This window comes from Asparagus officinalis, chromosome 7, assembly GCF_001876935.1.
Source record: "Asparagus officinalis chromosome 7, Aspof.V1, whole genome shotgun sequence".
Taxonomy (NCBI): domain Eukaryota; kingdom Viridiplantae; phylum Streptophyta; class Magnoliopsida; order Asparagales; family Asparagaceae; genus Asparagus; species Asparagus officinalis.
Window position 1 is genome coordinate 149,800,389 of NC_033800.1, and position 15,221 is coordinate 149,815,609.

The 15,221-nt window shown below is 37.8% G+C and overlaps 2 protein-coding genes across 7 annotated transcripts; one reads left to right on the top strand and one right to left on the bottom strand.

Moving 5' to 3' along the window:
* On the bottom strand, positions 1,411 to 14,283 carry LOC109848242 (ubiquitin-like protein 1-40S ribosomal protein S27a). Of its 6 annotated transcripts, none has more exons than XM_020417662.1 (3): positions 14,235 to 14,283; positions 13,195 to 13,464; positions 12,262 to 12,912 (listed from the first exon to the last, which is right to left on the bottom strand). In XM_020417662.1, the coding sequence occupies exons 2-3, from the start codon at positions 13,462 to 13,464 to the stop codon at positions 12,448 to 12,450; spliced, it is 735 nt and encodes a 244-aa protein (XP_020273251.1). In that variant the 5' UTR covers positions 14,235 to 14,283; the 3' UTR covers positions 12,262 to 12,447. The 6 variants fall into 6 exon arrangements, with proteins under 6 accessions (XP_020273250.1, XP_020273249.1, XP_020273247.1 ...); XM_020417663.1 differs by having other exon boundaries at positions 13,195 to 13,525; positions 14,235 to 14,260; XM_020417661.1 differs by lacking the exons at positions 12,262 to 12,912; positions 13,195 to 13,464 and adding an exon at positions 1,411 to 2,350 and having other exon boundaries at positions 14,235 to 14,251.
* On the top strand, positions 9,419 to 11,275 carry LOC109847986 (pentatricopeptide repeat-containing protein At3g26782, mitochondrial-like). Its single transcript, XM_020417221.1, has one exon. It carries the CDS (start codon positions 9,419 to 9,421, stop codon positions 11,273 to 11,275), a length of 1,857 nt encoding a protein of 618 aa, XP_020272810.1.

Genomic DNA, 15,221 nt, shown 5'->3' on the forward strand with positions numbered 1-15,221 from the left:
TTAGGAAAAAATAATAAAAAATAATTCTAACCAATATGATCATTTGAGTAGGGACCACTTTTTACACTTTCCAAACAAACAATTAAAGTTACATTTGTAAACCAAACAAGCAATTTATGATTCCAATGGAATCAAAAACAAACAAAGAAAAGTATAAAAGTGAAATTGATGAGGTGGACAACAACTTTCCAAGTTGTGTCATAAATACATAACTTTACCAACAACAACCAAACAGCCCCTAAAGGTGATTTACGTATAGATTGAAAACAAAAATGATTTCTGTAAAATGACCCCATTTTAAGGTGGTTTATAGGGAAAAACCTAAATGTGTCCCTATTAGCCTAAATGGTATGAATAGAGTAGGATGAGGCCCTGAGAGACTTGATAAGTCCACTATCACGAGGAGCCAAACCAAACATCTGATTAATCAAATGAAATCTTGCAAAGGTACAATTGGTGAGCTGTACTTGCAAGGATTTTTTACTGGCTGCTCTCTGCTACGCAGATTTCATGCACCAAGAATAACAATGTGGCAATCCAACATCAACGCGATGAGTTAGATTCTCGGAATCTCAGATCAGAATCTCTCTTTGGTGTACCAAGAATAACATGGAATCTCAGAATCGAACAACGAGTTTGAAGAGGGGAGTTTGTCACACATCTGTAGCCGTTGCTTGCTTATTCTGGATTCTGACGAGACATTAAGCTTCAACTTTCATGCTTAAAAATTCAGTTCTTCTCCGTGTGTGATCTTTGCAGTTAGTTAAGCTGGTGTTTCGCAAAATGTGTATTGTTTGATGTATTGTGGTTTGCTGTAAGAGTTTGAAGCTTCATGTTGCATGTTGTATGAAGTATGTCGCACCTATGTGCTTGTTGCAGGCATTTCAGAATATCTTTTCTCCTTTATCCTCCTTAATTTACAGGTTCTAGCTATTTTCTTGCGTGGAACTGTGAGGAAGAAAACTCAAATTTGCTTTGTTTATTGTACAAGTTAACTGAAGGAAAATTTGTTTCAGCAACATCATATTGAGTTTACTCTTTCTCCGATGTCGATTGTATAACTTTTGAGACGGTTATATCATCCTCAAAACTTAGGCACGACATGCATCTTCATCCGCACGTAGTCACGTACAAAACTTAGACGCACAACAGCATAGAATTCAACTCCATCCCCTTTGTTAGAGATAGAACCTTCACTCTGATTCAGTACAAACAAAAGCATTCAACATGACTCGATATTAATTCCTCAACATCAATGCATAAATTCCTCAGAACGCAACAATCAGGCAACAGATAATGGTTCAAATTTAAGATAAACAAATTCCAGAAGAATAACAAGGACTACTATAAGATCATAGAGAATTTACACGGTCTGGACACAGAAGTACGTGTTATGGACGAACCCGGGGATTCAGGATTTTGTCCGGTGGTGTCCTTTATATCACTTACTAATTCTAAAAGTAGGCCGCGAATGTGACGATTGTACAATTTTATCGTTCTTAGTGGTGTCCTAGGTGTCCCAAACAGGACATACAGTGGTGTCCCGCGACAGCACATGGCTCTCTGTAGCTCCGCCGCTGCTCTCATCTGATGCCGCCTTCAGTGTAATTCCCTCGCCATATCGCCCAAATTCTGGCCACTCCTCCTCCTCCGATGCCCCTTTCAGGGTAACCTTCTCGCCATTCCTCCTCCGAAATTGAAATGTTCCGGCATTTAGATTATATGCCACAGTTCCAAGCGACCTGAGCCAGACAGTTCCCAGGATAATCTTAGGTTCACTCATCGGAACGATAAACAAGTTCGATGGCATGATGACTCCTTGTATATCCAAAGGCACAGCCTCACACATTCCTTCTCCTCGAACCTTCTTTCCATCGGATAACACGGCTGAACGGCGTTTGTTAGTGTTGATAGGCAGTGCGGCTCTTTGTACAATCCTGGGATCCACATAATTGTTCAAAGCTGCCATGGCGACAAATACGCGTACCTCACAGCCCTCGACCTTACCTGCAAACTGCATCGGCTGCAGAGAACCTAGATGGTCCTCTCGCACCTCTGGTGCTCCCTCCAGCGAATCAACCTTATTCGACTTCAATCGGCCAAATAGCTTCCTGAAAAAGAAAAACTTCGTACCACCACCCCTAAGGTGGAGGGTAGATTCGTTCCGGATGCTGTAGTCTGCGAGGGTGCGGCCGTCCTCCAGCTGCTTCCCAGCAAAGATCAGCCTCTGTTTGTCAGGGGGGATGCCCTCCTTGTCCTGGATCTTGGCCTTCACGTTGTCAGCGGTGTCCGAGCTCTCGGCCTCCAGAGTGATGGTCTTGCCAGTGAGGGTCTTGACGAAAATCTGCATCTGTAGAACGTACCAACGGATATGACGATCGACAGGGAATTTTTTTTTTCTTTTTCGAACAAAGTTCTACGAATAAGAATCCGATTCGTCAAAAAATTAGAATTTTAGAGATGACCCTCGTAACGCAGACGGGCAAACTAAAACCCAAACATATACTGCATGAGCAGCTTAAATCACGATAGTGAGAAACAAACTTAATGCATGAGAACAATCAGAGGGTGGATTGCGATGAAATTACTTCTAATATATACCAGTTTAAGTCGAGTCTCAAAGAGCCTAACGGCATAAGAGGCTAAAAGAGAGAGCACTAAAACCCCAAGAACTCATTGAATAAAAAAAAAAAAGAGAGAGATCAAGACCGAACCTTTGAGAGAGAGAGAGAGCAGTTGATGGTTGCTTCAAACTCTGAGAAAGAGAAGCTTGTGGATTTGGTGTTTTATTTATACACCAAGAAAGTCCTATTCCTATGAGAATTCAGTAAACTTTTTAATTTCGGAAGAATAAAAAGGCTTATTTGTAAACTTTACAGTCCTGAGTATGAGAGACTCCTTAGCTACGTTATGCCTTGAACCGCCGATACGACTACGAGTGAAAAGATTTCCGTAAAAATAAAGGGTGTACACTAATAAAACCCCAAGGACTCTCAGCATGCATTTTGAGGTAAACCCCAATAACTTTTAAAATTGCAACAAACCACCAATAACTTTTGGAATTGCAGAAAACCCACAATAAATTTCCACGTTTTGTCTATAACCTCATTGGTTAGAGCCAAAAAAACAAAATAAAAAGGCATTTTCAAAGTTCTTGGAGGTTTATTGTGATTTACCCCAATCTCTTTTGGGGTTTAGTGCAAGTTATTGGTGGTTTATTGCAAAAATCAGAAATTTCTCGGGGGCTTAGTGTAATTTACCTCTTTCTTTAACAACTTTGATAGCCTAAAGTTTTTCTTCACATGTAAAAATACCTTAAAGTTCAACAAAATTTAAATTAGATATCCCAAAAGTTAACGAAAATTTAACTACCATATCCGGACTCTAACAAAAACTCGGAGGAGACCTTGTAAATTAACAGATACTAATTTACAAGAGTAGCATAAATTAAAAAAATAATTCTCCAAAAAAATACATAGACCGAACATTTGAGAGAAAATCCGATAAAAAATTGAGAAAACTCTTTAATCAGAAACCAAAAAAGGAGGCTTTTGGGTTTCCTTTTTTAACCGTGCCTGCCCTTGTATGGCTTCTTTTAAGGGCGTTGTTTTTAAATTCGTCCCATGTATCTTTCATATTTTTAATGTTAGTCCCTTGGTTAATAAATGTAATATTTACTCTATGGAATTCTCTCAGATATCTTCAATCTTAACCAAACATTGTTGAGATTTCTCCCTTCTTATTTATTCATCTCGTCATAAATTGAGTCACGATATTACCACGCTCCTCATATGACAAGGATATACATGTTTCTCACATAGAGACTTCACTATTTCAATTAATATAATTTCTTTTCCATTGAAAACGTATAAATTTCCATTTCGCCTTCCAATAAACTAAAATATCTTCATTTAATAAATATCTTCATGTTATTAAATAATCTAAAAGGTACTTAAACGAAAATTTTGAGAAAAGTAAAGGGAGGGGGTAAAATATTCAATGTAAAATTAGAATTCACCTCCTACGTAGCTATGGAGTCTTATTTCAAAAAGTCGAAGGGTTTTTGGCCTTGTCTATTCCCAATTTCTAATTATTAGGTTTCGTAATATTTGTGCTATTCACTTGTACTATTAACAAGTAGCTGTTATTAAGCCAAAGTTTCTCGCATTAAAAAAATCACAGTTCAAAAAATAAACTAATAAATCAGTAAAAATTGAAAGGTGGCTTCAAAGTTCAAACGCTTACAAATTGGAATAGATGTGTCAAAAATTACAGAAATATAAAAGATTCAGGGGGTGGTATATAAAAATTGAAAGACCGCTTCCTTTTTCTCCCTCAACATGAAAAATCCGTGTTGTACAACCAAAAAACCCTAGTTTTTTAGTTCTTCTCTCGCTGCCGTCTCCTCTTCTCGCGATTCCTCCGCTTCTTGCATTAATCGACTTGCTCCACAGACGATTGAATATGATCAATTTGATCATGATTTAGTTTCTGCCCTTTTTTTCGATTATTAGTTGCTTGATTTTGGAAAATCTAAAAGCTGTCTTCTTTTTAATTATTTTGAGGAGATATACTGATTTTTTTTGCCTCCATTGATTGTTGTATAATGATGTATATTTGAATATGTTTTGGTGTTGGTTTTATTTTATTATTTACCTTTTTTTTTTTGAGTCTAAGTATGTTCTTTGTTATGCAACCAGTTCTTTTTTTTATTTCTTTTATAGCTTCAGTAATCATGTCTGTAATTGGGGACATCAAAGATTACATTTTTCATGTTGCAGCATGTTTGTTAAACTAGACAATGGAATTGAATTTCGAGTTTTGAGACAAAAGAGATAAAGGAAGAGGAGGAGTTGAAGAGGGATATAGAACAGGAATTCTATTCTATATGTAAATGAAACCAAATCCTAATTTTCTCTAAAATGATGAAGGGGGAAAAAGGATGGAGATAATGATGGTGTGTTATCGAAAAATTATTATAAATTGCATCATATAATTTTAGAGGGTTTGTCGATTACTTGAGCGTTTGGCAACCGTTGTGTTTTTGCTGTTTCTGTTTTTGTTTTTGTACAATAAAACGCGTTTGGCAACCGGGGCGTTTTTTGACTTGACCCTTTACAAAATCCAAAAAATAAACACTTTCCTCAAAACACCAAAAATGTGTTTTGAGATTCTGTTTTTTCATCTAAGTCGTCGAGGTCGCGCATGCTGCCAGCCCGTCGTCCGGCAGCCTGCAGCCACCCGCCTATCTCCGTCGCGTGCCCCGGCCGGTCGTCTGCCCGCCGGCCGACCCATTCGCGCGCCCCCGGGCGCGCCGCCTGCCCGCCGCGCCATGCGCCGCGCCCGGGGGTGAAAACAACACAATTTAGAATGAAACAGGAGGAGGTTGATGTGTGTTTAGTGGCTCGCGGCCCGACGTCTCAGCGCCGCGCAGCATACGCCGCTGCGCCGCACATCGTCGCCTAGCGCAAAAAGCAATACGTCGGAAAATGCTAAAAGAAAAAAAAGTGAGCCTATTGCCAAATAAAACCGCACGGCCCGGACGGCGACGTTGGCTGCCCACGCGGCCCGCGTCGCACATACCCGTCGCCCACCACCGCCCCATCGCTCGCCGCCGCCCGCATGTTGCCGGCCCGCCGACGGTATTGTTCGTGCCCCATCACCGACGTTTCGCCATCGGACGTCCGCCCGCCCCGTCGGTCAGTGCCGCGGCCACACCGCTCGCCGCCGCCGCCGCTTTATAAATAATAACTATAAACGGTGTTTTCAAACATGTTTGAAAAAAAACACCATGACATGGTGTTTTTCTAAAAAATACAACAAAAACAAACACCTCGATTAATAAACAGTAAAATGCTACAAGGTTTTTGTACTGTGAATTACTACTTCACGAAGGTTTATTAAAGTAACTATAGAGAAATAGGCTATAAGATTTAAAGTAACTGTAGAGAATACGGTATTTAGTAATTGAATCTTTACTTTTATTTTCAATGATTGGAAATTAGCTAAACATATGGCTTCCTCTCTATATAGGTTTTACTTGGGACCACGAAAGTTTGTTGATATCAGAAAGATGGAGCCAAACCCTGATTTTCTTGAATCTTCAGTTCTTTTAGATGAAACCCAGTAAAGTGAAGGCTATAACAATGGTTATAATGATGGCTTGCTCTCAGGAGAGGAAAAGGGAAGAGAGGTGAGTCTAAAAGTAGGCTTCGAAGTAAGAGGAGAACTAGGATTCTATCGTGGATGTGTTGATATCTAGAAATTAGTTGTTCAGATTGACTCAGGAGCATTTTCGTCAAGAATCCAGAAAACCATTGAGCAATTGAGCGAGCTGTTGAACAAGTATGCATTTCTTGAACTAGAGAATGAGGGGATTCAGGAGACGATGGATGCCATTAGGTTGCAATTTATACTTATTTCGGCGAATTTCAGAGTGAAGTTGGAGTATCAAGAGTATCCGAAATTATCCAAACAGGAATTTGAAGATATTTAGTTTCTAACAGTTGTATGCAATGTGTTTTGGTTATATATTTTGAAGAACAGCACATGAGGACATGTACTTTATGGTTCCTCTTTTCGCCCTTCTTTTGTTATCTTTTTTTTTTTTTTAATATTAGAGTATTAGACTTTGTTGTAAGTACTTTTGAGTTCAAATTAATGTTAGCATTACTTTATCTTGGACACAGAATGATTATTATATCATATTGAGCGTGTTCATGACTTCGCTCTTTCATGATTTTTACTAATATGTTCTTACCAAGTATCAGCAATCATATTGGTATATGATGATGGACCTACTACACATGGCATTCATGTGATACTGAAAATATCATGATGTCCTTTTCATTGGTTTGGAATCAATTACGTTTCCTTACTAGCATAAATTGCAATATCTGGTTTTGAATGCCTTCTATATATGGTGTATTGGCTTATAGTTACTAATGATCATGAGACATGGTAGGCTATATTATTCTCATGTTTTCATATTTGTTTTTATACTTTCCATAGTTACATTTTTCTCGCAATATTTGAAATTAAAGGATTAATGAGAGGAGTGTACATGAAAAATCCAATTCCATTACCTCTTAAATAATGGGTATTTTCAAAAATACTCACCACATCTTAGTATTTACAAAATTACCCCTCAGATCACCACCTTTGTGAAAAAATATCCCTAAAATCAACAAATTATCAACTTGGTGCTAGAACTTTGACTATTCTATTGATAATTTTTACATAGTGAGTATAAGTTCTTATCAAAGTCGATGATTCAAGGAGTAATTTTACAAATATTGAGATTTGGAGGGCATTTTTGAAAATACCCATGATATAAGGAGGTATATGAAAATAACCCTGCATTCTATGGATAACTATTTACTTTCTCAAAACTAACAAATTGAAACAATGGCATCTTCTCAAACAAGCAACTCACTTATAGTTTCTCTTTCCTTTTCAATATCCTCTCAAAATAACCCAAAACCCATTTCTCTTAAATTACCCACTTATAGTTTCTCTTTCCTTTTCAATATCCTCTCAAAATAACCCAAAACCCATTTCTCTTAAATTACCCAAGACCAAGCTCAAGTCCATAAACCTCATCCTCTCAAAATAACCCAAAACCCATTTCTCTTAAATTACCCAAGACCAAGCTCAAGTCCATAAACCTCATCTGTTTTTGTTCTACTTATCCTAAAACCTTTAGATTCAAGAGCTTGTCTCTATCATTCTACTTTAGAAATTAGCTAAACATAGAGCTCCCTCTTTATACAGGTTTTACTTGAGACCGCGAAAGTTCGCTGATAATAAAAAGATGGAGCCAAATCCTGATTTTCTTGAATCTTCAGTTCTTTTAAATGAAACCCAGTACAATGAAGGCTATAATGATGGTTATAACAATGGTTTGCTCTCAGGAGAGGAAGAGGGAAGAGACCCAGTACAATGAAGGCTATAATGATGGTTATAACAATGGTTTGCTCTCAGGAGAGGAAGAGGGAAGAGAGGTGGGTTTAAAAGTAGGCTTCGAAATAGGAGAAGAACTAGGATTCTACCGTGGATGTGTTGATATCTGGAAATCAGTGGTTCGGGTTGACTCAGGAGCATTCTCGTCATGAATCCAGAAGACCATCGAGCAATTGAGTGAACTCTTGAACAAGTATCCACTTCTTGAACCAGAGAATGAGGGGATTCAGGAGATGATGAATGCCATCAGGTTGAAATTCAGACTTATTTCGGCAAATTTGGAGGTGAAGTTGGAGTATATATGAAGGGTATCCGAAATCATCCAAACAGGAGTTTGAAGATATCTAGTTTCTAAGAGTTGTACATAATGTGTTTTGGTCATATGTTTTGAAGAATAGCCCATGAGGATGTGTACTTATGGTTCCTTTTTTCACACTTCTTTTGTTATGTTTTTCTCAAGATATTTGACTTTGTAGTCCTAAACTTTTGAGTTCAAATTAATGTTTGCATTACTTTATCTTGAAGACAATATGATTGTTATATCATATTGAGTGTGTCTCGACTTTGCTCTTTTAGGTTTTTTACTAGAGTGGTGCTAGGGACACACCCTTAAACCACACTCCTAACCACATCCCTCTCTCTCTATATTGTTTTTTAGATTTTTTTAATGAAACATGTGGGTCCCAAGAAGCACTATAGAGAGAGAGGGATGTGGTTGAGAGTGTGGTTTAAAGGTATGCCTCTAACATTTCTATTTTTACTAATATGTCCTTAAGTATCAGCAATCAGATTGGTACATGATGACCTAATACACATGGCATTCATGTGATACTAAAAATATCATGATGTCATTTTCATTGGTTTGGAATCAATTACATTTCCTTACTAGCATAAATTGCAATTTCTGGTTTTGAATGCCTTCTATATATGGTGTATTGGCTTACACTTAATAATGATTGTGAGACATGCTAGTCTCTTTCATTCCCATGTTTTCGTATTTGTTCTCATACTTTCCATAATTACACTTTCCTTGAAATATTTGAAAGCAAAGGAATAATAAGGGGTGCACGTGAAATATCCAATCATATCACATCTTAAATCATGGGTATTTGCCAAAAATACTCTCAAGGTTTTAGTATTTGCAAAACTACCCCTCAAATCATTATTTTGTGAAAAAAAAATATCCCCAATATAAACAAATTCTTCAACTTGGTGCTAAAAAATTGACTACATTATTGATCATTTTTTCATTGCGATTATAAGTTTGCTTATCAGATTTAATGATTAATTGCTTTGAGGGTAATTTTTTCCAAAACAATAATTCAAGGGGTACTTTGCACTACTGAGATTTGGAGGGTATGTCTAAAAGTACCGATGGCGAAAGGGGTTTATATGCAAATAACCCTACATTCTACGGGTAACTATTTTACTTTCTCAAAACTAACAAATTGAAACAATGGCATTCTCTCCAACAAGCAACCCACTTATAGTATCGGTTTCCTCTTCAATATCCTCTCGAAATAACCCAAAACCCATTTCTCTCAAACTACCCAAAACCAAGCTCATGCCCGTCTCCTCGTCAGAATTCAGCACTCTTCTCCAATCCTGCATCGACTCTCGCTCTCTCACACAAGGAAAAGAGCTTCACTCCCAAATTAAACAAGCTGGGTTTGAAAAAAACAGAGACTTGCTTCCAAAACTCATCAAACTCTACTCTGTTTGTGGCCGAATCGATAATGCTCGAGAACTGTTTGATAGAATTCCAAAGAGGAACTTGGATACGTTCATCTGGACTTCATTGATCAGTGGGTACACTAGAAATGGAAACCCAAGTGGAAGTTTTGACATTTTCTCTAAAATGCTTGAACATGGAGCTGAACCAGATGGTTACACTTTTTCGGTCTTGTTGAGAGCTTCAGCTGAATTGGGTTTTCTCAAATTAACAGGTCAGTTGCATTCGTTATTGGTTAAGTGTGGGATTAGAAATCATTTATCCGTTGATAACTCGCTTATTAATGCTTATGGGTCTGCTGGGGTTATTGATAATACAAAGAAAGTGTTCGATAGAATGCCTACCAGAAACGTCGTTTCTTGGTCTTCTATGATTCGGGTGTTTTCCTCGTTAGAGAAGTTCTCTGAGTCGTTTGCATTGTTCTACGGAATGCAAGTTGAGGACGGTATTAAACCCAATGAGGTTACCATTGTTTCGTTATTGCCTGCTTGTGGCTTCTTTTCTAGTTTTAGGAAAGGCCAAGCTATTCATGGTTGGGTCATCCGAAACGGGTTCAATTTGAATTTGATAGTTGGTTCCTCACTAGTGACGATGTACTCTAGATGCGGAGATTATGAAGGCGCTTTTAAGATTTTTAATAGCTTGGGGAGAGGAAACGTCGTTCTTTGGACTTCTATGATTGAAGGATTCTCAATGAATGGAAAATTCGATTTGGCATTAGAATTGTTTCGAATAATGCAAGATCAAGGGTTGAAGCCAAATTATATCACTTTGGTTGTGATCCTTTCGGCTTGTAGTCATGGTGGACTTGTTAATGAAGGGATTGAGATTTTCGAAAGTATGTCAGAGAAATTCTGTATTGAGCCTCGTATTGAACACTATTCTTGTGTAGTTGATATGCTTGGGAGAGGGGGAAGACTTGATGAAGCTGAGAAGTTTATAGAGAAAATGAGGGTAAAACCAACTGGTAGTGTATATGGAACATTGCTTGGAGCTTGTCAAGTTCATGGTAATGTAGCGCTTGGTGAGAGATCAGCCTACAAGCTTTTCGAGCTAGAACCCGAAAACGCAGCAAATTATGTGATTTTATCAAACATTTATGCCTCAGTAGGGAGGTGGGATGATGCAGGAAGAATAAGGAAGTTGATGGTCACCAAAGGATTGTCAAAAGATGCTGGGTATAGTTGGATTGAGATTAAAGACAAAGTTTATATATTTGGTGCTCATGATAAGTCACATTTGGAGATTAATGAGATATATGAGATGTTGGCAAGATTAGATGAACTTATAGTTAAGGCAGGTCATGTTCCTTCTCTGAAATTTGTGTTGCTTGATATAGAGGATGATGATAAGAAAAAATTGCTGTGCAGTCATAGTGAGAGGCTAGCCATTGCTTTTGGTTTGTTGAAAGCTCCTCCAAATGTGCCTATAAGGATTGCAAAGAACCTGAGAGTTTGTGGGGATTGCCATAATGCAATCAAGGTAATATCTAAAGTTGTTTCAAGGAAATTTATTATTAGGGATACTAATAGATTTCATCATTTTTCACAAGGATCTTGTTCTTGTGGGGATTATTGGTGATTACAGCCAAAAACTTAAATTTCTTGTTTTTTTTGTGTGGATATTCTAGTGTTTTTGTATAGCCTGTTGTTTGAACAATAAGATCGATAGCATCAATTGTTTAGTTTCTTTTGTTGATTTTATTGGAAATAAATGTCTGGATGCATAAATGCATTATCCACTTATTCAGTTGGGATGCTCACAAAGCATGCTAAGCAAAAGACTTTTTCATCCTCTAAATTCTCATTATTATGTCTGGAAGTTACGAGTCCCCTTCCTAATTGACAATTGAAATCATTTCAAATTCAGCTGACAATTTGGAAGAATTACTGATCCAGGTTCACCACCTAGTTGCCTTACTGAAACTTCTTCTCCAAAATATTAATTTCAATGAAGAAAACGAATTACTTTCTAGATTGAACTTTCCAACAGTTAGTCATATAAAACAGGATTATTACTACCCTTTGATTTTTTTCAATGTCTGCCAAGATACATGTTTGATGTTTTGTGTATGGTTTGATGTATTGTGGTTTGCTGTAAGAGTTTGAAGCTTCATGTTGCATGTTGTATGAAGTATGTCGCACCTATGTGCTTGTTGCATGTTGTATTTTGCAGGCATTTCAGAATCTCTTTTCTCCTTAATTTACAGGTTCTATTTTCTTGCGTGAAACTGTGAGGAAGAAAACTCAAATTTGCTTTGTTTATTGTACAAGTTAACTGAAGGAAAATTTGTTTCAGCAACATCATATTGAGTTTACTCTTTCTCCGATGTCGATTGTATAACTTTTGAGACGGTTATATCATCCTCAAAACTTAGGCACGACATGCTTCTTCATCTGCACGTAGTCACGTACAAAACTTAGACGCACAACAGCATAGAATTCAACTCCATCCCCTTTGTTAGAGATAGACCCTTCACTCTGATTCAGTACGGACAAAAGCATTCAACATGACTCAGATATTAATTCCTAAACATCAACGGATAAATTCCTCTGAACGCAACAATCAGGCAACAGATAATGGTTCAAAATTAAGATAAACAAATTCCAGAAGAATAACAAGGACATGCTACAAAAGGGGAAAAAAGAAAAGAAAATAAAAAACTCCGCAGTCTGCCTTTGGAGTTTACTCCTATCCTCCAACTGGGGATTCAGGATTTTGTCTGGTGGTGTCCTTTATATCGCTTATTACCTCTAGGTGTCCCAATCAGGCAATACGGTGGTGTCCTGCGATGCCCCTTTCAGGGTAACTTTCTCGCCATTCCTCCTCCGAAATTGAAATGTTCCGGCATTTAGATTATATGCCACGGTTCCAAGTGACCTGAGCCAAACGGTTCCCAGGATAATCTTAGGCTCACTCATCGGAACGATAAACAAGTTTGATGGCACGATGACTCCTTGTATATCCAAAGGCACAGCCTCACACATCCCTTCTCCTCGAACCTTCTTCCCATCGGATAGCACGGCTGAACGGCGTTTGCTAGTGTTGATAGGCAGTGCGGCTCTTTGGACGATCCTAGGATCCACATAATTGTTCAAAGCTGCCATGGCGACAAATACGCGTACCTCACAGCCCTCGACCCTACCCGCAAACTGCATCGGCTGCAGAGAACCTAGATGGTCCTCTCGCACCTCTGGTGCTCCCTCCAGCGAATCAACCTTATTCGACTTCCATCCGCCAAATAGCTTCCTGAAAAAGAAAAACTTCATACCACCACCCCTAAGGTGGAGGGTAGATTCGTTCTGGATGCTGTAGTCTGCGAGGGAGCGGCCGTCCTCCAGCTGCTTCCCAGCAAAGATCAGCCTCTGTTTGTCAGGGGGGATGCCCTCCTTGTCCTGGATCTTGGCCTTCACGTTGTCAGTGGTGTCCGAGCTCTCGGCCTCCAGAGTGATGGTCTTTCTGGTGAGGGTCTTGACGAAAATCTGCATCTGTAGATCAACCTTATTCGACTTCCATCCGCCAAATAGCTTCCTGAAAAAGAAAAACTTCATACCACCACCCCTAAGGTGGAGGGTAGATTCGTTCTGGATGCTGTAGTCTGCGAGGGAGCGGCCGTCCTCCAGCTGCTTCCCAGCAAAGATCAGCCTCTGTTTGTCAGGGGGGATGCCCTCCTTGTCCTGGATCTTGGCCTTCACGTTGTCAGTGGTGTCCGAGCTCTCGGCCTCCAGAGTGATGGTCTTTCTGGTGAGGGTCTTGACGAAAATCTGCATCTGTAGAACGTACCAACGGATATGACGATCGACAGGGAATTTTTTTTTTCCGAACAAAGTTCTACGAATAAGAATCCGATTCGTCAAAAAATTAGAATTTCAGAGAAGACCCTCGTAACGCAGATGAATAACAAAAAAGAAAACAGGAAACTAGGGGGGGAAGTCCTCAAAAGTTTAGGTAATTTTCTCTAAAATAACAAAAAAAAGTGGCAACTCAAAAAAAAAAAAAAAAAATCAGTCTTAAAACTTCTAAATAACTTAGCTTACCTTATAACCCCATAAAAGTGAAAGAAAATGGTATCTTCGTAGAGCCAGATACAATATCCACTAATCAAACTCTATAATCAAACTTATCAAACACATCCGAACATCATAAACCTACGTAAAGCCTTCTTCATGATTCTAATTCCTTCAAAGAACCACAAAAACTTCAAAAATTAATTGAAACCAGTGGAAAGAAGATAAAAAGACTATATGATTTTTATAATACGATACTAATAAACAAGCTCTATAACCAAATAAAAATATTAATTAGATTGCTGAAAATTCTTCAATTCCTACTTTTCTATATATATAGTTTCATCTCAAAACAACTCTCAGATATACAAGAAAAATAACTCTAAACCAACAACTACCGATTGAAACAATAGTCGAATCAAAATAGTTTCGAGATGCACAACATTAGGGTCTCATATTACAACATAACAATACAAGCAGTAATTGGATAAAAAGTCATCATTGAATAAAAAAGAGAGAGACCAAGACCGAACCTTTGAGAGAGAGAGAGCAGGTGGTAATTGCTTCAAACTCTGAGAAATATTTGGTGAGAAAAAAAAGTGGATTTGGTGCATTATTTATACCCCAAAGAGTCCTATTCCTATAAGAATTCAGTAAACTTATTAATTTGGAAAGAGTAAAAAAGGCTTATTTGTAAACTTTAGAATTTTGAGTATGGGAGGCTCCTTAGCTACGTTATGCCTTGAACCGCGGATAAGAGTGAAAAGATTTCCATAAAAATAAAAAGGTGAATTACACTAAAACCCCAAGAACTCTTGAGCACTTTGCAGTAAACCCGCAAGAACTTCTAAAATTGCAACAAACCACCAATGACTTTCGGAATTGCAGAAAACCCATAATAAATTTCCACATTTTGTCGATAACCTCATTGGTTAGAGACAAAAAAACAAAACAAAAAGGCATTTTCAAAGTTATTGGAGGTTTAGTGTGATTTACCCCAATATCTTTTGGGGTTTAGTGCAAGTTATTGGTGGTTTACTACAAAACTCAGAATTTTCTTGGGGCCTTAGTGTAATTTACCTCTTTCTTTAACAACTTTGATAGCCTACAGTTTTTCTTTGCCTAGAAAAATACCATAAAGTTCTACAAAATTTAAATTCGATATCCCAAAACTTAGTGCCTTTTTAGAAATAGGAGTTAAACTTAGGGGCTCTTTAGACTATCTACTTAGGGGCTCTTTAGACTATGTACTTTCCCAAAGTCTAATTTATAGATATATCAAATTAATGAGAATGATATAATCTGATATTCCATGTGCCAAGCACAATCTTAAAAATTTATATTTAGCATGAATATACAGTATATCAAAGTTAAAAAACAATAGGCTATACGGATATTTTGCTTTTTATACAATTATCATAAACATAATAAAAAAATGAAAAGATTGACATTTAAACCGTACTCGAAAGTTTTCATTGATGTATATGCATGTTATAGTAACCAACTCAAAAGTTTAAAAA